The sequence below is a fragment of the Lissotriton vulgaris genome, chromosome 5, assembly GCF_964263255.1.
Source record: "Lissotriton vulgaris chromosome 5, aLisVul1.2, whole genome shotgun sequence".
NCBI classification, from domain to species: Eukaryota; Metazoa; Chordata; class Amphibia; order Caudata; family Salamandridae; genus Lissotriton; species Lissotriton vulgaris.
The window spans coordinates 270,487,395-270,511,617 of NC_141693.1; the positions used below are offsets into that span (position 1 = coordinate 270,487,395).

Below are 24,223 nucleotides of genomic sequence, written 5' to 3' on the forward strand. Positions count from 1 at the left end.
CAATGTGTTTTAGTTATTATGTACACCAGTGTGGTTGCTGTTCAGCATAAGTTAGTGGAATGGAGTGGGATGGGGTGGGGTAGAGTGGAGTGGGTTAGATTGCTATAGAATGGAGTGGGTATATTACAGTAGAGGAGCTTGGTAGATGAGTGAGTTACATTGAATTGGGGTAAAATGGATTAGAATAGTGTGGGGTAGACAGGAGTAGGGTAGTTTGGGGTAGAGTGGAGCGGAATATATTGAGGTAGATTGGAGTGGAGTAGATTTGGTGGATTATGGTAGGGTAGAATGGAGTGGGAGTAGACTGAGGCAGTTATGAGTGAGGTAGATTGGGGTTGGGCGGAGTGGTGTAGACTGGAGTGAAGTAGATTGAATAGGGATGGATAGGGTGAAGGGAAGTAAATCTGGGTGAAGTAAGGTAGACTGGTGTGGAGTGGGATAGATTCGAGTGGGGTAGGGATTAGTGGAATATATGTGGGTTGAGTGAAGTGGGTACATTGGGGAAGAATGGAGTGCAGTGGATTGAGTAGACTGGGGTGGAGTGGGTAGGTGAATGCGGCAGAGTAGAGTAGATTGGAGTGGGATTAATTGGGTGGATTATAGTAGGGTAGATTGGTGTGAAGTGGGGTAAACTGAAGTGAGATAGAGGTGGGTAGTTTGGAGTGAGGTAGATTGGAGTGGAGCAAAGTTGAGTTTGATAGAGTGGTCTGGGCTAGATTGGGATAGGAGAAGATTGTAGTGGGGTAGACTTGGCTAGGGTGGGGTAGACTGGAGTTGAGCAAACTGGAGAGAAGTAGACTGGAATGGATTATGGGCTAAAATTGTAGTGGAGTTGACTGTATGGGGTAGACTGGAGTAGGGTAGTTTGGGGTGGAGTATATTGGAGTGGGGGAGAGTTGGATAGAGTGGTGTGGGGTAGATTGGGAAGGGTTGGGGTAGACTTGGTTAGGGTGGAGTGGATTGGAGTGGAGCAGACTGGATAGGAGTAGATTGGATTAAGTTAAGATTAGAGTAGGGCTGATTGGATGGGGTAGATTGGAGAAGGATAGTTTGGGGTGGAATAGGTTGGAGTGGGTTATACTAGTGTGGGGTAGATGTGGGTGGCATGTGGTAGACTAGAGTGGGGTAGAGTGGAATGGAGAGTGGTAGGCTGGGGTGGAGTGGGGTTGACTAGGTGGATTGGAGTGGGGTAGATTGGATTGGGGTGGATTGGAGTGGGGTAGAGTGGAGTGGGATAGATTGGAGTCGAGTCTGGAGCACAATAGAAATGGGAAGGAGTGGGGTAGGTTGGGTGGATCAGAGTAGAGCAGACTGGAACGAAGTGGAGTAGATTGGAACAAGAGTAGGGTAGATTGGAGTGTGACGTGGAGTGGGGTAGATTGAAAAGAGATAATTGGAGCAGGGTAGATTAAAGTGGTGTGGGGAATTTTGGAGTGGAGTTGGTTGGATTGGAGAAGGGTAGATTGGGGTGCAATTGTGTGGGGTAGATTGGAGTGGTGTGCATTGGGTTAGACTGGAGTGGGGTAGATTTGGGTGGAGTGTGGTAGAGTGGCTTGGGGTAGAGTTGGTGGAGTGGGATGCACTGGATTGGAGTGGGGTAGATTGGAGTGAGTCAATTGTGGTGGAGTGGGGTAGACTGAGATGGAGTGGGGTAGATGGGAGTTGGATAGATTGCAGTGGAGTTTGCAGTGGGGTACATTGGAATGGACTGGAGTAAATTGGACTGAGGTAGATTCGAGTGGGGTAGAGTGGAGTGGGTTGGATCGGGTTACATTGGATTGGATTGGGGTAGACTGGAGAAGAGTGAGTAGATTTTAGTGGGGAGGAGTTGATTGGGTTAGATTGAATGGAGTAGGGTAGATTAAATTGGGGTAGACTGGAGAAGAATGGGGTAGATTTGAGTGGAGTACAATAGATTGGGGTAGAATGGAGTGGGGTGGGGGTTGACTGGGCTATATTGAAGAGGAGGAGAGTGGAGAGGGGTAGATTGGATTGTAGTGGAGAAGATTGAATTAGAGTGGGGTAGATTGCGGTGAGGTAGATTGCAGTGGGGTGGGTAAATTGGGGTAGGGTAGATGTGGGGTAGCCTGGAGTGGAGTCGGGTAGATTGGAGATGGGTGAAGTAGGGTAGATTTGTGTACACTGGAAGTGGAATCGATTAGAGTGGAGTGAGGTAGAGTGGAGTGAAATAAGTGGTGTGCAGTGGAGTGGTGTGCTCTGTCGAAAAGTGGGTGGTGTAGATTGGAGTGGCATGGAATCTCGTGGTGCAGATTGGAGTGGCATAGAGTCGCTTGCCGTAGAGTGGAGGGTTTTAGAGCGGCGTATTGAGCCTTGAGTGAGGGGCGTAAACTGGAGTGTTATGGAGTCCCTTATCGTACAGTGTCTTAGAGTGGAGGGGAGCAGAGTCGGGTGTCAAGTTGTAGAATGGAGTGAAGTGTTTTAGAATTGAGTGGCGCGGCATTGAGTGGCGTATCGCAGTGTCGCATATGCATGGTGTTGTAGTGCAGTGTCAATACCGACAACATATTTTCAATTGAAATGACCATTTACATATGCACCAAAATACGGTTTTACTGCACACAAATTAGAATGTCTGCAAATGTCATCACCTATGGTACTGAAGTGTTTTGATTGTATTTACATATTTGTTTCCACCACACTTCAGTATTAGAAAAAAAAGTGCTTCATTTGTAGGAATTCTGATATATTCCGAAATATCAGAACATTATTTTTGTTGTGAGCTAGAAAATAAAAAAATATTCTACACGCTCTCCTCTTACATGGATACTCAGCAGGATGGTCACATACACTCTCCCACTTTGAATCTCAGAAAGAAAAGTAAATACTAAGCTCTCTTGGAGGAGAGAGCTTGACATTGGACCTCAGGCTTAAAATTCCCAGCAAATGTGACAATATGAGACGAAGATTTAAAGACCTGTTTACAAAAAGCGAGTTTGTGGAAGACTACAGTAAACAAGATTTGGACAACGGGAGGGGCAAACTCAAGCAGGACAGCCTAAAGTCTTTTTGAATGTCCCCAAGATTCCTTTAGCGACTCCAACCTAAAAAGCAACATGTGAAAGCCATGGGAGTGACATAACAATACTGAAGTTTAGAAGGAGCCTCCAGCAGTCAGAAACAGTGCCAATAAAAAATACTTTATTTCTGATAAACGAAAATCATAACAGGCAACAGACATCAAAACCAGCAGGTTATTCAAAAAACCTGTTCCTTGGAATTCTGAGGTTCTGCAGTCACAAATGGGGTTGGGCTCATTGGCAGTACCTCCTCCATTATGTGCCTCTAGATTAAGTAGGTGCTGGTAAAAAGTTAGCCTAAAATGGAGGGTCCAGTTTTATTCTCTATGGCTACCAACCAATAGGAACCGGAACTAGAAGTGCTGTGGTTGCTGCAACATCTCAGTTCTCAGAGTACTTTTGAGGCTGTCACTTCTGTGTTAGTTTACAGTTTACTCAAATGATTTCTGAAACCTCAAAATACAATGGTTACATCCCCCATACTGAAGCCTGCCTGCAAGAGGTGACTACGATTGCGTATGATTTACCATAAACATTTGAAAGCGCACACACCGTATTGTATAGAAAATAATCAAATAACTTTCTCTAGTACTTTGAAGTAAGTTGTGTAGAAGATTTCAGGACAAAGTGTTTGTACATCTGCTTGTGAACTAATTGCAAATTTGGTCAGGGGACCACAAACGGGGTGGCCTGCTTACCATAATCTAAAAATATTCCTTAGTGTGTGAGGCTGCACAAACACTATCCATCCAACAAATATCCTTACACTGCACAAGCGATCATATTGCAATCTTACATCAAGTATATCAAATTTTAACAATCAATTCCAAATGTATGAGTAAAATGACAACTCAAGTTGCTTTTGGGCACTTATTGGACAGCTTCGGTGGTATAGTGCAGCAAGCTGAGACAGGGATTTCATAAGACAGTCTTTAAGCCAGAAACCTTTCAGATACATACAAAGTGCGTCTTTTCAATAAAAGTGATTATGTGGAGTAGCCGTTGGTTTAGGTGCTCGTAATAGGTATACCCATGTCTGTCCTGGTTTGAATGTGTTCTCAAAACGAGGGTCACTCACTTCTATTGCTGACCCTCAGTCCAGAAAGTACCTCTATAGACAGACTGATGTTTGCTTTAACATCATTAAAAACCCAATTTCTATTTGGGTTTTGAAAACTACCAGAGCTCTGGCTGTCAAGGGTGTTAAGTACAAGTGCTGCTATGCTGAGTGGGCTCTTATTGGGGCCCTGTAGAGTATTTCTGGATCGGGGCAAGGATGACCCCGGTATTTCTGTCCTCACTCTCGGGGTTATAGAGCTGGTGCTTCCTGATGTACTCCAATACAGAGTCAGGCACCAGGTAGCGCACACTCTCTCCTCTCCTTAATGCTCGGCGGATCTTGGTGGCCGAGATATCATTGGTGATCCACTCAGTAACAAGATGGATGTTGTCTCGGTACGTCCACAGGATGTCAGACTCATAGATGAACTTGTCAACATCTGCCCCCATCCGGCTTATGCACACCAGGCCATAGTCTGATACAATCTCTGTAATGTCCTCCACCTTCCAGAGGTTTGGGGTCCGAAAGGACTCCAGCAAATCCGCTCCACAAAGCAGCTTAAGTTTAGGAGTCCCTGGAAAAGAGGTTAAAAATGTTAGATTGATGAGATTTATTGCTCAGGCACCTTCAGCTCCAATAGAACAAAATTCATCTTGATAAAGAAGAAAACATTTACAAGGAATTTTTATTCAAGTCATAAATACCAAATAGTCCCATCAAAACACAGTATCCCTTAGCCCTTTTTATAAAATATATATTTAAAACATTTCTTCTAAATAGCCATTTAAAAGAAATAACTTTTTGTAGTCTCTCTTCAGAGAACATTAGCAGGATGTTTTTTTTATAAATGCCAATTTCATCTTAAAGAAAATCACTATTATAAAAGCAAGTGACCAGGGGTACCTTTCAACAACATTTTGTAAACAAAAATAACAGAAAACATGGTCGAAAAGCCAGACAGTCTCCAGAAAGTAAAAACTCACTGTTCCTTTAAGGAAAGCAACACCAGCAATATCTCACCATGCCCTTGAGTGTCGCTTACCTCAGTTCATTTTTTATTCAGCCTATGGATATTTTGTAGCAAACCATAACTCTTCAGGTTCCATCTTTCTACAAAAACAGGTATAGGAATTCCTCCAATTTTTACTCGCTAATCATTCCCCCCCGTTTGACAATGCTTTAAAGAAAAAGTTACTTACCTTTGTTAACGCATTATCTGGTAAAGACTATCTAGCTGCTGATTCCTTACCTATGAATATCCCAGGCGTCATGCTGGATCTGGAAACTTTTGCCAAGAAATATCCCTTACGCGCGTCGTTGTGTGGCTCCATTAGTTTCCCCATGAAATAGTCTGCATCATTAGCGTCAATTATGATGTTACAGTACCTATAAAGGCTCCGAACCAGGCACGCGGATGTCAGTACTTTTCGTTTTCCCCCCACAAAGTAACTGACAAAGTTGTGTGCAAAACTAGGGCCCTGAAAAGGGGAGTTAACCCTAGCCCTACACCATTAGTCCGCAAAGCGAGGAGGCATGGTTGGGGTTGTAAGCAATCTTAAGCTAGATAAGAGTCTCTACCAGATAATGCGTTACCAAAGGTAAGTAACTTGCTCATCTTATAGGGACTTCTAGCTGCAGATTCCTTACCTTTGAATTAGATACCCAACCCATATCATCCTGGCAGTGGGCTGCGGACCAATATCCTATAATAAAAAGTCCTGCAGGACTGAGCGGGCAAAATGTCAGTCCCTGTGGACCGGACTGTCCAGGCAGTAATGTTTGGCAAACGTGTGCAAGGATAGCCATGTTGTTGCCGGAAAGATCTCTACAACTGGGACACCCAGACCCAAGGCTGTAGTCGCAGCCTTTTCCCTGATGGAATGGCCCTTAATCCCTTAGGGGGCTGCTTCTTCTTCACCAGGGCATAGCAGATCTTAATGCAGAGAATGACGTAGCGAAAGATGGTCCTTTTCTGCACTGCCCTTCCCTTCTTTGCTCCCATATACCCTAGAAAGAGTTGGTCGTCCACCCAGAACTCATTTGTACAGTCAGGCAGATGTATCACCAATAAGGCGGCTGCTTTGATGGTCAACAGCCGGAGGTCTGCAGCGAAAGAAGATCCACCCGAAGGGGCAGGCTGATCAGAGGATCAATGCTCATTTTTATAAGCTCTGTATACCAGACTCCTCGCCCAGTCTGGAGCCAAAAGAACGACTTGGGCCCGATCGCACCTGATCTTCTTCAGAACCCTAGGCAGGAGTGGTATGGGCGGAAAGGTGTACAGTAGGCTTGTGCTCCACTCGCAACATAAAGGAGTTGCTGAGCGATAGCCACCTTGGAAATTTCAGTGCGCAGTATTGCCAACACTGCATGTTCCCTTCAGGGGTGAAAAAATCTAACCAAGGTTCTCCCCACTGCTGAAAGAGACCATGCGTCACCTCCGACTGGAAACGCCATTCGTGATCCGCTTGGCATCGACGGCTGAGTTCATCCGCCCTGGCATTCAGAGAACCTGCCAGGTGTTGAACCACCAGGGTTATGCCCTGCTGTTCCAGCCATGTCTAGAGGTGCAGGGCCTCTTGAAAAAGGGTCCATGACCCCACCCCGCCCTACTTTTTTGCAGTACCACATGGTGGTGGTGGTGTTGTCGTCCGTGAACACCTGCACTAACTTCCCCTTGACAGAGGAAAGAAATGCTTTCAATGCCAACCAAATCACTCGGAGCTCCAACAAATTTATGTGGAGCCCGACTCGGCCGGTAAGAACAATTGTTACTTACCTGTAAACCGGTGGTTCTCCAGTATTGGTGTTCTCTTCTATGCCTAGCAATCTCAGTTTTCTAGGAGGTTACTGCTTACTATTCTATTCAAGCATGTGAATCTATGAAAGACACCCCTAATACTGGAGAAGAACAATTGTTACTTACCTGTAAACAGGTGGTTCTCCAGTATTGGTGTCTTTCATAAATTCACATGCGACCCACCCTCCTCCCCTCAGAGGCTCTTTTCTCCTCATGCGCTCTTTATTACTTGTGCTACGAAAATCTGAGGGCTTGAGCTTCTGAGGAGAAGGTTCTAGAGCAGAGGTCTTCAATCTACGCGGCGCGACCCCCAAAGGGGTCGTGGAGTCTTGGGAAGGGGGGTCGCAGATTCTGTCAGTTTGCAGATTTTGAGGGCAGTCGTTTACGGGGTCTAATTATTCAATGTGGTATTTGATTATTGGAACTAAATGTGATGTTCAAAAAACTTTACTAGGGGTTGAGTACAAATATATTGTTTTATTCTCAGTTCATTATTGTAAACATAATTTCAAGACTATCGTGAGCTAGTCAAAATGTGTAGGTATGCTTGTTAAGTATGCGTGTAACTTTGGATATGCATAACAAGTACGCATTCAGAAAGAACATTTTATGTAATAATTGCTAGCAATATACAATGTAAAGTAAACTTATTTCACTGAACATATGTTCTGGAAATAGGTGGCGTAATCTCATGTATGCACCACCTGCGTTGTCGTTTACTAGCAGAAGTGCAGGGGCAAGCATTCCTTTTGCAGATAAATGTATTACTGTACCCATTGTAATGCAAAAACCCGCGAAACATTCCTGCTTCGATCTTCATTTCTATCGTTAGGGATTTCGTGGGATGTGTGTATACATGTACATTGGAATGGGTGCGTTTTTTTGCCAAGAGGATTGCTTGGTGAGTTGCTGCTGTGATGTAGTGATCTGCTGGTCACGAGGGCATCTTGGTCTAATATCCTTCAGAGAGCAAGAAATCGGGAATATATATACCACACACACATCCCCTCCTCCATCAGTAATTGTGCTTGGAATAATGAATGACCAGCTAATATGGCTTTATTGGTATGGCCTCTTTTTAGCGTCGATTGGCCCTTCTTTGCTCCCTCAACACAGCAGAACTGTTTTTAGACGATTCATTAAAAGTTAGGATGGATAAGCAGCTATCACTTAGAAATGCGAGTAAGAGATTGTTGTTTGCATTTCCTTTTGATAGAATGTACATGCTGTGGAAGCCACATTCTTTATTGTTTGTCAGTTTCTACGAATATAACGTTACTACAAAGTGGCAGTAATTCTGCTTGATTTTAATGTTGATGCCATTTCAGAGTTCAACATCCTTTTTCCTGAAGGAACTTAGTGGGTCAGGCTGATTGAGGGTGCTCAAGGCAGAGGCCTAATTCACACCGAGAGATACTGAACCCCCCCATGAGAGAGGCACAGAAAAGGAGGTGGATGAATGATGGGTGGATGGATGAAGGATGCATGTATGGATGGAAGAATGAAAGGGTGGACAGAAGAATGGATGGATGTAAGGATGAAAGGGTGGATGGATGGATGTGTGAAAAGGTGGGTGGATGAATGATGAGTGGATGGATGGATGGATGAAAGGGTGGATGGAGGATGGATGGATAAAAGGTTGCATGGATGGATGGATGTGTGAAGTGGTGGGTGGATGAATTATGAGTGGATGGATGGATGAAGAATGCATGTATGGAGGGAAGGATGAAAGGGTAGATGTATGGATGGATAAAGGTTGCATGAATGAATGATGGATGTGTGAAAAGGTGGTTGGATGAAAGATGGGTGAATGGATGGATGAAAGGGTGGATGGATAAATGATGGATGGAAGGATGAAAGGGTGGATGGATGAAGGGTGGGTGTATGGATGGACAAAAGGTTGCATGGATGGATGTGAAAAGGTGGGGGGATGAATGACAGGTGGATGGATGGACAGATGAAAGGGTGGGTGGATGAAGGATGGATGTATGGTTGAAAGGGTAGATGGATGAAGGATGGATGTATGTATGGAAGGATGAAAGGGTGGATGGATGTATGGATAGATAAAAGGTTGCATGGATGGATGTGTGAAAAGGTGGGTAGATGAATGATGGATGGATGGGTAACGGATGGATGTATGGATGGAAGGATGAGAGGGTGAATGGATGAAGGATGGATGTATGGAAGGATGAAAGGGTGGATGGATGAAGGATGGATGGATGGATGTGTGAAAGTGTGGGTGGATGAATGATGGATGGATGTGATGCGGTCTAACAGGCACATTTATGGTTGTCAATAGTTGTTGATGATGAGGAGTACCAGTTTCTAGAAACCTTTGTCGGAAGGGGGTCCTTACGCCTAAAAAGGTTTTACAAGGGGCTCTCGGCATCAAAAAGTTTGAAGACCTCTGTTCTAGAGGGTGCTGGCGCCTGATTGGCCGCAGTTTGGACTAACATAATGACACTAAGGTGTTACAAATGGTTTTTCTCTCTACCATGCATTCCTATGTAGGATTTGTTTTTAGTGGTTTTCTATGTATTTCCTTCTTTTCTGGTATTATGTATATCTATATTTCTATATTTATATTTAGCATTATTGCTATTTTTATTTACCGTGGGACTCCCATTTCGACGACCTACTCGACACCGCTTCACCGGACATCGCCTTTCTTACAGAAACCTGGATGAACGCCTCTTCAGCACCCGACATCGCCATAGCCATCCCGGACGCTTTCAAGATCATCCTAAAAGACCGCACCAACCAAACAGGAGGAGGCATCGCCATCGTCCATAAGAACACCATCAGAATCACGACCAGCCTCGACGACAACCTTACAACCGCCGAACACCTCCACTTTCAGATCCACACCGACCCCAGGACCACACTTAGAGGCACCCTCATCTACAGACCACCAGGAACCCGTAAACAATTCAAAGAAGACATCACCGACTTTATCAGCCCACATGCCCTCGCCTCCGAGAACTACATTCTACTGGGAGACCTCAACTTCCACCTGGAAAAGAAAAACAACAGCAACACCACCACCCTTCTGGACAACCTGGCCAATCTTGGTCTCAAACAACTTGTTGACACCCCCACCCATATAGCCGGACACACGCTCAACTCAATCTTCACCTCCAGTGAGCACATCTCCTTCGATCACACCACAGCTCTCCACTGGACAGACCACAGCTGTGTTCACTTCAACTACAAAACCACCTCGACCCACAACCCCCGCAACCTATTCCTCGAAGAAACTGGAACAAAATCACCACCGACCAACTTCTCACATCGCTCAATCAAAACCCTCCGGCCCTCTCATCGGACCCAAACCAAGCAGCCACCAAATTCAAACAATGGATCACTCACAGCGCTGACGAACTAGCACCCTTGAAAAACCACCAAACCAAACAGGGTAGCAAAAATGCCCCCTGGTTCAACGAGGACCTTAAGAAATCCAAGAAACGATGCCGTACTCTCGAGAAAACATGGAGAAAAAACCCAACCACTGACAACCTGACCACCTTCAAGACAGCTACCCGCAAACACCACCAACTGATCAGATCCACCAAGAAGTCAGCATTCAAGGATCGACTCGACAACAACGCCCAAAACAGCAAGGAACTATTCAACATCGTCAAAGAATTTACCAACCCCACCACAGCCTCAAATGACATCACCCCCTCCCAAGAACTATGCGACTCCTTATCCTCTTTCTTCTATAACAAAATCGCCGATATACATAACAGCTTTGAGAACATTTCCAAAGAACAATCCACTCCACCCACTTCCGAACCTAAACCACCCACTAACATTCTTAACGCCTGGAACCCAATCACCACTGAAGACACCATCCGCCTAATGAACTCCATCCATTCAGGCTCGCCAACCGACCCCTGTCCCCATCACATCTTCAACAAAGCAGATTCCATCATCGCACCCCATCTCCGTGATGTCATCAACTGCTCCTTCAACTCTGCTACCTTCCCAGAAAGCTGGAAACACGCCAAACTCAACGCCCTCTTGAAGAAACCCACAGCGGACCCCTCCGAACTACCGCCCCATCTCCCTCCTCCCATTCCCTGCCAAAGTAATTGAAAAAGCCGCCAATAGACAGCTCGCCGCCTTCCTTGAATCCAACAACTCCCTTGACTCCTCACAGTCCGGCTTTCGAGCCAAACACAGCACCGAAACCGCCCTTATTGCAGCAACAGATGACATCCGAACACTACTGGACAACGGAGAAACAGTTGCCCTCATCCTACTCGACCTCTCCGCCGCCTTCGACACAGTCTGTCATAGCACCCTCATACAACGCCTCAGCAACATCGGCATACAAGGAAAAGCCATAGACTGGATCATCTCGTTCCTCGCCGAGAGAATCCAGAGTCCGACTCCCCCCATTCAAATCAGAGGCCACCAAAGTCATCTGCAGAGTACCACAAGGATCATCACTCAGCCCCACCCTCTTCAACGTTTACATGAGTCCCCTCGCATCCATGGCGCGGCAACACAACCTCAACATCATCTCCTACGCTGACGACACCCAACTGATCCTCTCCCTTACCAAAGACCCTAACACCGCCAAAACCAATCTTCATGAAGGCATGAAAGAAGTAGCCGAATGGATGAAAAACAGCCGCCTAAAACTTAACTCAGACAAAACGGAAGTCCTCATCCTAGGATCATCCCCCTCCGCCTGGGACGACTCATGGTGGCCATCAGCCTTGGGCACGGCACCCATACCCACAGACCACGCTCGTAACCTACGCTTCATCCTAGACTCCTCCCTCTCGATGACCAGACAAGTCAACGCAGTCTCATCCTCCTGCTTCAACGTACTTCGTAGGCTCAAGAAAGTCTTTTGTTGGATCCCCACCGAAACAAGAAAGACTGTCATCCACGCTCTGGTCACTAGCCGACTGGACTATGGAAACACCCTCTACGCCGGAACCACTTCCAAATTACAGAAAAAACTCCAACGCATCCAAAACGCATCAGCCAGACTCATATTGGACATCCCGCGCCAAGCTCACATTACCGGTCACCTGAAAGACCTTCACTGGATTCCAATCAACAAGAGAATAACGTTCCATCTCCTCACCCACGCACACAAGGCCATCTATAAACTAGGACCCGAATGCCTCAACACACGAATGTCCTTCTACACACCGACCCGCCAACTAAGATCCTCCAATCAAGCCCTCGCGGCAGTTCCACGCATCCAAAGATCCACCATGGGAGGAAGATCCTTCTCCTACTTGGCAGCCAAAACCTGGAATTCTCTCCCCACTCACCTCCGCCTTACCCAGAACCACATTTCCTTCAGGAAGGAACTTAAAACCTGGCTATTCGATAAATAATGCCCCCCCCTCCCCTAAGCGCCTTGAGACCCTCTGGGTGAGTAGTGCGCTATACAAATTCTTGAACTTGAAAGACACCTCTAATACTGGAGAAATCAGTGTCCCCTGATCTCCACATCTCCCAGATGGTCGCCCCATCCCAGAAGTGATGCATCTGCCACTACTGTGAGATCTGGTTGGGGAAGGGAAAGGGGTCTGCCGTTGACCCAATCGCCGTTCGTCAACCACCACTGCATATCTTTTGCAATCCCTTTTGTGATCTGACCCACATCGGTGAGATTTCCCTGATGCTGTGCACCACTGCAGAGCCCGCATAGGCCACCTAGCACACTTCAATAACAGGATGCAGGAGCCTCAGTCAGTCTAAACAAAATCCAAGATAGAGGCTGCAATATCGGTATCAAAGCCTGAATATCCTGGACTTGCTGCTCGGGAGGATAGTCCCGAAACGGTCTAGGGCAGACCTGACCTGAGCCAGAATGAGCATCTTGAATTTCTCCTTCTTGAGGAAGAGATTGACGGTCCAAAGATCTAAAATGGGCTGCAGCTCTTTGTTCTTCTTCAGAATCAGAAAGTTGTGGGAATAACAGCCACTGCCTACTTCTGAAACCGGGACCTTTTCTATAGCTCCCTTGGCCAAGAGAACTAACTTCCTCCTGGAGCAATTTTAAATGATCTTTTGTCAGCAGCTCCTGATTTGGCAGAGTGGGAGGAGAAAAATAAAGGAAAGGTAGAGACTAGCCCTCCTGAATGATCTGCAAGACCCACTTGTCCGATGTTATGGACCTCCAGTGGGGGAGATGAAGATAGATTCTCCCGCCAACTGGAGTGGCCTTGCAGAGTTAGACTTGGAGTGCTTGGAGACAGCGACTGTCGAGGGCAGGGTGGCCAATGACTTCTGGATGCCATTCCTAGGTCGGAATGAACCCCGCACAGCTGGGGAAGCCTGCGCAGGACAGTGGCTGGGATAGCGCTGACGCAGCCGGAAACCCCTTCTGTTGCCATGGAAGGAGCAAAAGGTAGACTGGCCACGAGGAGCAGTTGAGAGGCCGAAGGATCTGGCCGTAGCTCAAGAGTCCTTGAACCTCACTAAGGCTGAATCTGCCTTTTCCCCAAAAAGGTGGGTCCATCCAAGGGCATATCCATCAGATTTGCCTGGAGATCCCCCGAGAAGCTAGTTGTTCTAAACCAGGTGTGGTGCCTCAAGGCCACTGTTGTGGAAATCGATCTACCCAGCAAATCCGTTGTATCAAGGCCACACCGGATGGTGAATTTTGCTGCATCTCTCCTGTCCTTAACAGCTTTAGAGAGCACAGCCCGTGCCTCCTCTGGGACATGTGGCAGCACTTGAGCAACTGTCTCCCAAAGGGAGTGGGAGAAACGGCCAAATAAGCATGCAATATTTACTGACCGCAATGCTAGGCTGGAGGAAGAAAATATTTTCTTCCCAAATTAGTCCAGCCTCTTGGATTCCTTATCCAGAGGGATGGGAGGGAATGCGCCCTGGAACGTAAAGGCCTGCACCACCCACCTTTCTGGGATGAGTTGTTGGCTGAGGAACTTGGAGTCGCCCGGAGCTGGGTGATGGCGGCGTGCAATTGCCCTATTCACAGGAGCCCCTGTGCTAGGCTTGGACCACGTGCCTAGAAGGACATGAGTAAGTGCTTCATTAAATGACAAAAGGGATTCTGGAGGTAGAAGCCCCAGGTTCAAGCACTTCGGTCAGGAGATTAGTCCTGACTTCAACTGTGGGCAGCTCCAAGCCCAGGACCTCAACTGCCCTCTTAACCACCATGGCATAAGATGTCCCCTCCTCCATAGCCACAATCAATGGAGAAAGCATGCCAGTATCTGGAGAAGTATTCAGTTCACTGGCTTCCCCAAGTTCCTTACACCAGTCCAACTGCTCTGCAGTGTCATCCTGATGATCCAGAAGGTCCTTAGACCCCCTCCCACTCCTCTACCGAGCCGAACAAGTCCACAAAGTTCTCAGGCAACAACATAGAACCTCTGGGTTCATTCGACGTCAGAATCAGTGGCAAGTGACATTGTTCCGGCTCTGTCTCATCAGGGATGAGGATGGGACTGGCACCAGCAACACAGACCTTGGGTCCGCCGCCAAAGTTTACGGTGGCACGACCCACTTCCACCCGGATCGGATCCCTGAGGCTCCACCGGCGATGTGGCTGGAGCGGAGGGCATCAAATCAGACGAGGCCTCTGCTGACCCAGCTGGGAACGAAGGCTCACCAGAGGGGTTGGCCCACTCAAATACGCGGTGCATGGCCTCATAAAACTCTTTAAACTGACCGGGGTTTGCTGCAGCTCTCAGAAAAGGGGTTAGCGTGAAGTCGACCCTGGCTCCGCAGAACCGTGCATAAAGCATCGGTGCTCTTTAACCTCCTTCGTCGACGGACAACAATCGAGCTGAAGACGAAGTCCGCTTGGACTTCTTCTTGTTCCTCTTCTCAGAGTGTCCCAACGTCCTCAAGTAGGACGAAGTGGACATTGGGCTCCAGGAGCAGCCCCGCGACGACCTCTTCCTCAATCCGGACCGGGACCTCCGTGGAGTCGCACTTGACGGTGTCGGTTGTCGGGCCACAAGGAGCTTCAAAGCCCGCTCCCTCAAGGTTTTAGGAGCCATGGCCCGACAGTCTGAGCACGACTTAGGATCATAGTTCTGCTCGAGACACCATAGGCAGACAAGGTAGGGATAGTGAGACAGTGTGAGGCAGGCCCCGCACGGCTTAAACCCGGTATTCCTATAAAACATCCCTCACACACGATAAAAAAATACAGAAGTAGACAAAATGTTGAGAAAAAACCTGTCAAAAAGAAACAGAGGGGTAGCCGTTCCTGGAACTGCGCTTAACTGGTGCGGAAAGAAAAGAACTGATGACTGCGCACCTGGGTGGCACCTATATAGTTAGTGCCACGTTATAACCTACGACACAGACATCACACAGAGCATAATGGAGCTACCAGACGGTACGCCCAAGAGGTATTGCTCAGCAAAAGTTTCTGGATCCAGCCTGATGCATGGAAAATTCATAGGTAAGGAATCTGTAGCAAGAGGTCTCAGATACTTTGCATCATCCACCAACGTCCACCAAAAAGCAAAGGTCTGCAAGTTTAGCAGTGATTCGTCAAGGAGGAGCCAAGAACAAAAGGGTAAGCCCAAAACGTGTTTTCCCCAATGCATTTTGAATTAACTTTATTTTTTCACTTTTCAGGCAGATCACTGTTGGATGGATTTGAATGAATTTGGAAGGATTACACATTACGGTATGCAGATCATCCTTTTGGGTACTACAGGTAACTAGTTATTTTTACTTTATGAGGTATTTTAACTTGGTAATATCTGTAGTTGTAGTATTCTTGTGAACTTTTCCTGTATTTCTCAGAAGGACTGCAGTACATAGTGATGACAAGTCAAGTCTTTATGTGACTGGCTAATGACTGTCTTTACAAAAGTTAAAGCTAGCCATGTTGTTTTTAGGTACACTTTGTCAGTGTTCTGCTTTTTGCCCTTAGATGTAGGTAATAACTAGGTTTGACATTTTTCCCCTACATATTAACACTTGTTGAAATGGTAATGGGTAAGGATAAAATGTTTATTTGTTTCTATATATTAAAACAAAAACATTACTGGAGGTACTGCCTATAGTGGTACCAAAAATAAATGACAAAAGTTAAACAATTAAAAATACACTGTTGTACCCTATATTTTACAAATAAAGGGTACAACAGTGTATTTTCCATTTTTAAAACCTTCGGTAAAGATTCTACGAAGTAAGGCGACAATACCTACGAACTGCTGTGCTACTTAAAAATATATATATTTTTAATGAGCAGTTCTCGCTAAAGTAATATAAAAAAATCTAGAAAATATAAATACATTTCTCTACCTATTAACACTAATAAAGTGGTAATTTTTAGAGAACAATAAAACTTACTACTTACCTAGATCTAACACCCAAACCCAGAACATAGACAAAATGTGCTGAAAACAAAATGGCTGCCTTTTACCTTTGATAAACATAATCACATACTGTTGTATCATGCTCATGTATAGCAGTATACTGCGAATATACCACTGCACAATACATAACTATTTTAAAAATAATAACTTTAAAACTACTCACGCTATTCACACAATACCAAAATTATCCCATTTACACTAAATAATATATTTTACTGCCAGGTTACATTTACATCCATTAACACACTTTCAATCTATGCCTGTTTCGATTTCCACACTCCAATATCCACTTCAGGGTACACCACTCCACAAAACTCTATTCCTGTGTATGCCACTGCACTTTATGCCAATCCACTCTACGACAATCAACTTTACTTTATTAAAATGTACATCACTCTATTCTACAGCAATACACTCTATGCCAATCTACTCTATCGTACTACTCTCAACGCTACTCCACTCTATCCTACTATATGCCACTTTGTACACCAGTACCACTTTACGTCCTTCCACTCTATACCACTCCAGTATACGCTACTCCCCTTTATGCCACTACATTCTATGCCATTCCACTGTACACAACTCCACAGTACGCTATTACACTGCACTCCACTGCACTCCACTCCACTCTACCCCACTCCGCTGTACCCAGCTCCACTGCATCTCATCTTACCAGCATTTTTCAATCCCAATCCTATGGATCCTAACAGTTATCGCCCAATTTCTCGACCACGGTCTCCGGCTCAGATCATAGAAAAGGCCGTGAATCAACAACTTGCCTCCTTCATACAGAGAAACCATCTCCACTCGGTTTGGATTCAGGAATGGCCATCGTACCGAAACTGCCTTGATTGTGGTGGCAGAGAAAATGAGGGCAGCTCTTAACAGAAGCAGAGCAGTCCGTGTTGCTGGATCTATCTGCATCATTCAATACAGTCAATCACAATCTGTTGCTTGACCGTCTCCATAACATCTGAATCAAATGGGCTGGGTTGGTCATCTTAAGATCTTTCCTTTCTGGGCAAGAACAATCTGTGGCATTAAAAAAGTTTGTTTCAGAACCCTTCTTATTGCCCTGCGGGGTCCCTTAGGGGGTCCTCCCTGAGCCCTGCCATAGTTTAACGTTTATGTCACATCCCTAGCCACTCTGATTGTATCATTTGAATTCTGTGTATCATTAACAAAGATTGTATGCCACTCCAATCTACTCTACCCCAATCAAGTGTACGCCATTCCACTGTATGCCTCTACACTCCACTATTCCAGTGTACAGCCCTACACTGTACCTCACTCCACTGTAAGTCAGTCCACTTTATGCCACTGTACTGTACACCACTCAACTGTATGCCACTCAACTGAACGTCCATGCACTGTATGCTACAACACTGCACATCACTCCACTCTACACTAGTCCACTGTATACCACGAGACTGTACCTCCATCCACTCTATGGCACTCTAATATACACTATTCCACTGGATACCACTCCAGTATACCTCACTCCACTCTAAATTACGCTATTCCACTGTCCCTCACTCCACTCTATGCTACTCCACTGTATGCCACTGCTCTCTACTCTAACACACTCCAGTGCATGCTACTGCGCTATACACTATTCCACTGTATGCTGCTCAACTGTATGACTTTTCAGTCTACGCTACTACACTGTATGCCACCCCAGTGTACGCTACTCCACTCTACGCTATTCCACTGTACCTCACTCCACACTACACCAGTCAACTCTAGAAGACTCCCCTGTATGCCACTGCATTGTACACCACTACACTATGTGCCAATCCACACTACACTATTCCACTGTACGGCACTTCACTATATGCCACTCTAATATATGATACACCACTGCATTCTCCCCACTGCACTCTAAGCTAGTTTCCTCTGTGCTATTCCACTGTACGACATTGCAATCTACGCCACTTCACTGTATGCCACTCCACTGTACCCTATTCCACTCTACGCCACTCCACTAAGCTATTATACTGTATGCCGCTACACTGTACCTCACTACTATACGCTGCGCCACTCTTCGCCATTGCACTCTACGCTTCTCCTCTGTATGCTACCACACCACACTCTACGCCACTTCACTGTAAGCTATTCTAAAATTCTTCTGTATGCCACTTCCCTGTCCGCTTCACCATTCTACACCATTCCACTGTTCCGCCCTGCACAACACTCCAGTCATGTGTCTCAGTTAGGCCCGGTAAGAAACACTGCCATTTTTCAAATACACAGGTTTCTTAAGTTGCCTTCTCTTTCACACAATTACTTTTGACACACATTTGCTTGTGTGTCAGTGCAATGTTAGTTTCTTCGCAAGTACTTTACTTGCAAAATAACTTCACAAAAACACTATCCCGATACCTTGAACATTTTGTATAAGGCCCTGACATACATTGTGCAAATGTTGTTTGTTATTTCATTCATAAGGAGACTTTGCTATCAAAGAGAAAATACAGAATGTCAGCTCAGCTGGGGCATCAACACAGAAGCATGAATGCCATTGTTATAAATACACACACGGTTCCACACTTGGAAGTGGAGAACTTGACTGTCACTTGCAAAGTCGTTACTATGGTAGCTTTTCAGCTTATCTGGTTCCTGTTGATCCCTCTACGAGGAGGAATGTCCAACCCTTGACCAGGTTGGACATACTTTCCCATCAGTTAAAGGGGAGTTAGGTCATCCTGTAGGGGATTCTTGGCAGAACACACACACACACACGCACACACACACACACTAGACAACTAGGTTAGGGAGTGCATAGTAGGAGTACCCACACAGAACACTCACACTGGCTGAGCAACTAAGAACCAAGTAACAAGGGAACATTATAAACACAACAGAAAGATACCGCATGTACTTTAAGACAGTAGGCTTTACACCACTCTCTCCTCTACTGTACTGTAACACACTCCACTCGACGACTATAAACTCCAAGATTTCAAATTAGTTTTTATTAAAAATAACAAAAATTTGAAATTTAAGAATAAAAACAAAGATTAAACCTTTGCTATAGTTAGGAAAATTTTTCTTATTCTTTCTGTCACACCAAACTTAAAATACACAAATATAAAAAATGCTTCAGTTATACATAACAGTTATACTTTAAGCACCACCTTTACATTTATATGACTTCATTTATTATTTAGCTACAAAGAATAGTTCTAGTACACAAAAGTTTTAATTGCCACATTTATACCTTGAATAATTGAAAGCCACACTATATTAACTATAACTCACCACTGTACCATGCACTGTTTTCTCACAAACTATATGATTTGCGATGTCATAAGCATTATTGTAGATAATATTATTTTAGATGGTATAACTGATATAATATAAAAGAGTAAAAGCAGTGCATGGAGAAGGCCTGAATACACTGTGTATGGAGGTGAGCGAGTTATAATAATTTGAAGGAGTTCCATAAATGATAAATTAAAGGAATAAGTATACGTTTAGAAATTCACTATTTTGTAGCTTAATAATGAAGTTATATAAATGTAAAGGTGGTACATTAATTATAACTGTATTGTACATCTATAACTGAAGAATAACTAATGTTTGTGTATTTTAATTTTGGTTTGTATAGAAATAATAAATAAAGCTTTCCCAACTATAACAAAGGTGTAACCATTATTTTGTGTTATATATATATATATATATAGACGTGAACAAGGCTTCGTGTAAGCCGAAACATGTCGTAAGGGGTCAATAAACACCCTTGGACCTTGCTGATTTCTGGCATTTATTGAGTATCTGAGAGCGTGATACATTGTGTGACGAGGTGTTGGTGTATATATATATATATATATATATATATATATATATATATATATATATATATATATATATATATATATATATTCACTGAAAAAACCATAGGTTTCACACCAGTTATAGTTAGGTGGAAATTTTATTCGCATAAAACCATTGAAATTCCCACGTTATAGTTAGTTGGACTCAGTATAACTTGCGCGTGCAATGCACTGCTGATGACGTCACATATTACATCACTCATGACATCACTGATGACATCTCAAATGACATCACTGATGACAACATCCTTGCGACAAAGTGGCAGACCTATCAGCATAAAATAACCTTTGACACACACATTCAAAAATAGAAACTAACATTTTCTTAAAAAAGGAGAAACCAATACCAATTACAACAACTTATTAGGTAATTCCAACATCTACATACACATCCACTCATTCACCAACAGTTCTATATAGTCACTCATGCATGTACTTACTCATCATATGTACTCATACACCTATACATCCTGTTACACACTAATACTCATCCATATAGTTACTCGCACACAAATTCACACATGCAAATAAACTATCAAAAAACCAATTACTTGATTATACTGCTATATACACACCACTACACATACTTCTACAGAAACGGAAACATATTTACACTCTTAAACAATCAATTATAAAAACACATACTCACTAACCCTCCCATACACACAATCATCCACCCATACAGTCTTGCACACATGCTGTCTTCAAAATACATACAAATAGTGAGTCACTCATTCATGCATCTGTGCTCAAAGTAACATCCCCCACCGAACCATACTGATACTCAAAAAAACAACTAATAACCCATATACACACTCATGTAGCTACTCACCAACCCATGCAGCCACTTAAACACAAAGTGAGACACAGATACAGATATTTAAATATTTAAACATTACTCGCTAATATATGTATTCACTAAGATACATTTAATAAGTCAGTTAACCAATCAATTTTACACAAAAAAACATACATTTAGACATTTATTTACCCATTTATTCTTCCATCAACCTTTAGATATACATATATAAAAAATATTTATTTTTCAGAAAGATACATTCACTGGATGATGTCATCAGTGATGTCATTTGAGATGTCATCAGTGATGTCATGATTGATGTCACTGACCATGTCATGAGTGATGTAATATGTGACGTCATCAGCAGTGCATTGCACGCGCAAGTTATAGTGAGTCCAACTAACTATAACGTGGGAATTTCAATGGTTTTATGCGAGTAAAATTTCCACCTAACTATAACTGGTGTGAAACCTATGTTTTTTTCAGTGAATTTAATAGGTTTTTTAAATGCTAATTGCTGACTATAACTGGTGTGAAACCTATGGTTTTTTCAGTGAATAAACATATATATATATATATTTATATATATATATAAAATTTCTATGGCAAAATGAAACCCCTCATTTTGTTCCTTTTCAAATTAAATGCATTAAGTGTTACCACTATATTCCAATCAAGATGACTCTTCAGGTGTGCCATACTTTTGTCATAAGTAAGACTGTTAGCATTCTAGTTGTTCTTTAGAACACTCTGGGACATTCTGTCATTGGGCTATAGTTGGGCTACATCTGGCTGATATTTGGGCTACATTTGTTTTTTTTTTGTCTCTGGTGGCCATCTTTGGGCTACATTGGGCTACATTTGGGCTCGAACATATATATAGCCCAATGTAGCCCAATATATATTTTTTCAAAGTTAATTTTCGTAAGAACCACTGGAGCACATATCTTGAGACATAGCAAAGGCACATCGGGCTACCAGTCCCTTCAATTTTGCCAAGTTTGGTGGAAATCCATTCAGCCGTTCGGGCTAAAAGTGAGGTTGGTCGCCCTATGGAAATTAACATGGGGAAAACACGTTTTGGAACCCCCCTTTTATCTCGGCCCCCGCTTGACGAATCCCCCCGAAACTTTCAGGGAAGGACCGGAGCTCCGCGAGGCAAATTTGAGGAACGAGACAGACGCGTTTCGGGCAGTTGCCCTTGTTCACAGTCACACATTACCCATAATGCCTGTTTTTTTTAAAATGCTAGTGCACACCATGTGACTTCAATAGGCATAGAGAAAATACTACTACGGTATTTTTGTGCGTCTCTGAGTACAAGGATTACATTATAATACTCCTCATTTCTCATTTACATATAAATGTAAACAAATATTTCTGAATAAATTCATTGGTTTGTCGCAAGAATGTATCTGCATAAATGCAAAGATAGGGTCAAAACAGTGTAATATCACTAGTGCAAAGTTAATGTGCAAAATAACGCAAGATGTAAACATTTCACTTGGTGCAAAATAGGCAATTCAGTTATAAAAGTATAAATACTTAAAAACTTCCAATACAAAATTAATTGTTATTTGTAAAAAATTGCCCTATACAAATGTTAAAATATGCAAAATTGTAAACTTCTACACTCTGTGCAAATCACGCAATATAGATACATACACTGTTAAGACCAAATAAATACTATTTACAATCCTGCAGGGACATCTATAAATGATGGCAACCCTATAAGTCCAAACCAATTGATGAGGGACATCTATTAATGATGGCAACCCAGTAATTCTCATTGATGCACAGCTCGTCTGGTAGATCTCTATGTTTTAACTTAAATGTGCTAATAACACCATAGTACATTGTGTTAAACTCAAAATTAAAAGTGATGTGATCCATTCGTAATTGAGATAGCCCCCAGTGCAAAAATTATATAATAAAGGGAAGGGAAAAATGACTGGAATCAACAATGAGGGGAGACGAGAAACTAAACAGAAAACCTCACAGAACAAAAAGAGCAAACAGGCTGACAGAGATGTTAAACTATAAACCCATCTGCTTGTAATTACCCAAACCAGCCTAAAGAAAATGATATAGATCTTCCGTGGTGTTAAGCCCGTTCGGTGCCTTGGTATCTAGCTCTAATATCATTTTCGACTCCATTTGGCGCAGTAGCTTGTCATTATCACCCCCTCTGCGTGGTTGGGTAACCGCTGTCAACACAAAATAGTTCAGGCACTCCAAATTGTTATTATGGACTCTTCTGAAGTGCCTGGCGACAGGGTATGTGTTGTCGTTGTTGACAATGGCACGTAGGTGCTGTAATATCCTAGCGTGTACTGCTGGCGGAGTGCTCCCGACATACCTCAGGCCGCAAGTACACGTCAGGACGTATACTGCATATTCAGTCCTGCAGTTGTAATTTCCTTTTATCTGCAATGGAACTGGACTGAATGGGGTCGTGTAGGAACAAGTGTTCACAACAAATTTGCACGCCCGACAACTGTTACACTTAAAAAACCCATTTTTTGGTGGTAACCGGGTTTTCTGTGTGAGGAGTTCTGGAAAAGGATTAGAGACATGGATACGTAAGGAGGGTCCCCTCCTAAACGTAATTATCGGATTGGCCGGAAGGCCCCCTGCCAAAACTCAGTCTGTTTGCAGAATGGGCCAGCTCTTAGTCATAATGGACCTTATATTTCTGTCCTGACAACTGAAGGCTGTGAGGAACCTTATTTCTGAGTTTCCACCACCTTCCTTATTGTTCATGTTGTCTTTCTCTTGTGACAGTAAGGACTCCCTGGTTCTTTGCTGGATTTTAGTGACCGCTCTATTGAGGGTTTGGTCATTGTATCCCCTGGCCTTAAATCTGTTAACAGATTATTTTATGCACTTGTCCCTTTCCTCTGAATCGCTGCAAATTCTCTTTAATCGAAGTAACTCCCCATAGGGGATGTTATCGATAGTGTGTCGCGGGTGGGCACTGCTTGCGTGCAACGTGGAGTCGCCCGCAGTTTCTTTCCTGTAGAGGGTGGTTGCCAACAAGTCATTTTTGGGATATACCTTGACATCCAAAAAATTGACCGATTTCTTGCTGATATGGTGCGTAAATTTCAAATTATGGTCATTAGTATTAAGTTTCTTAATAAAATCTACCGCTCTGGCTTCATCACCCCTCCAGATTAAAAACATGTCATCAATAAATCTGACCCACTGTTCCACATGTTCAGAAAAAGTATTCAAGTGGTCCCCCATGAGGACCTGCTTCTCCCAATAGCCTACGTGCAAGCACGCATAGCTAGGGGAAAAGCAGGCCCCCATTGCCACCCCCCTCTTTTGTAAAAAGACATCC

General features: G+C 43.9%; 1 protein-coding gene across 12 annotated transcripts in view; it reads right to left on the bottom strand.

Moving 5' to 3' along the window:
* Positions 1-3,139: 3,139 nt before the first annotated feature.
* The window catches only part of NMNAT1 (nicotinamide nucleotide adenylyltransferase 1), a 243,300-nt gene continuing 222,216 nt past the window's right edge, over positions 3,140-24,223 (bottom strand). For all 12 annotated transcript variants that reach the window (XM_086921371.1, XM_086921373.1, XM_086921367.1 and 9 more), the window contains one exon: positions 3,140-4,672. In XM_086921371.1, the coding sequence (XP_086777497.1) occupies positions 4,275-4,672 (398 nt within the window). In that variant the 3' untranslated portion in view covers positions 3,140-4,274. The remainder of the gene's footprint in view (positions 4,673-24,223) is intronic.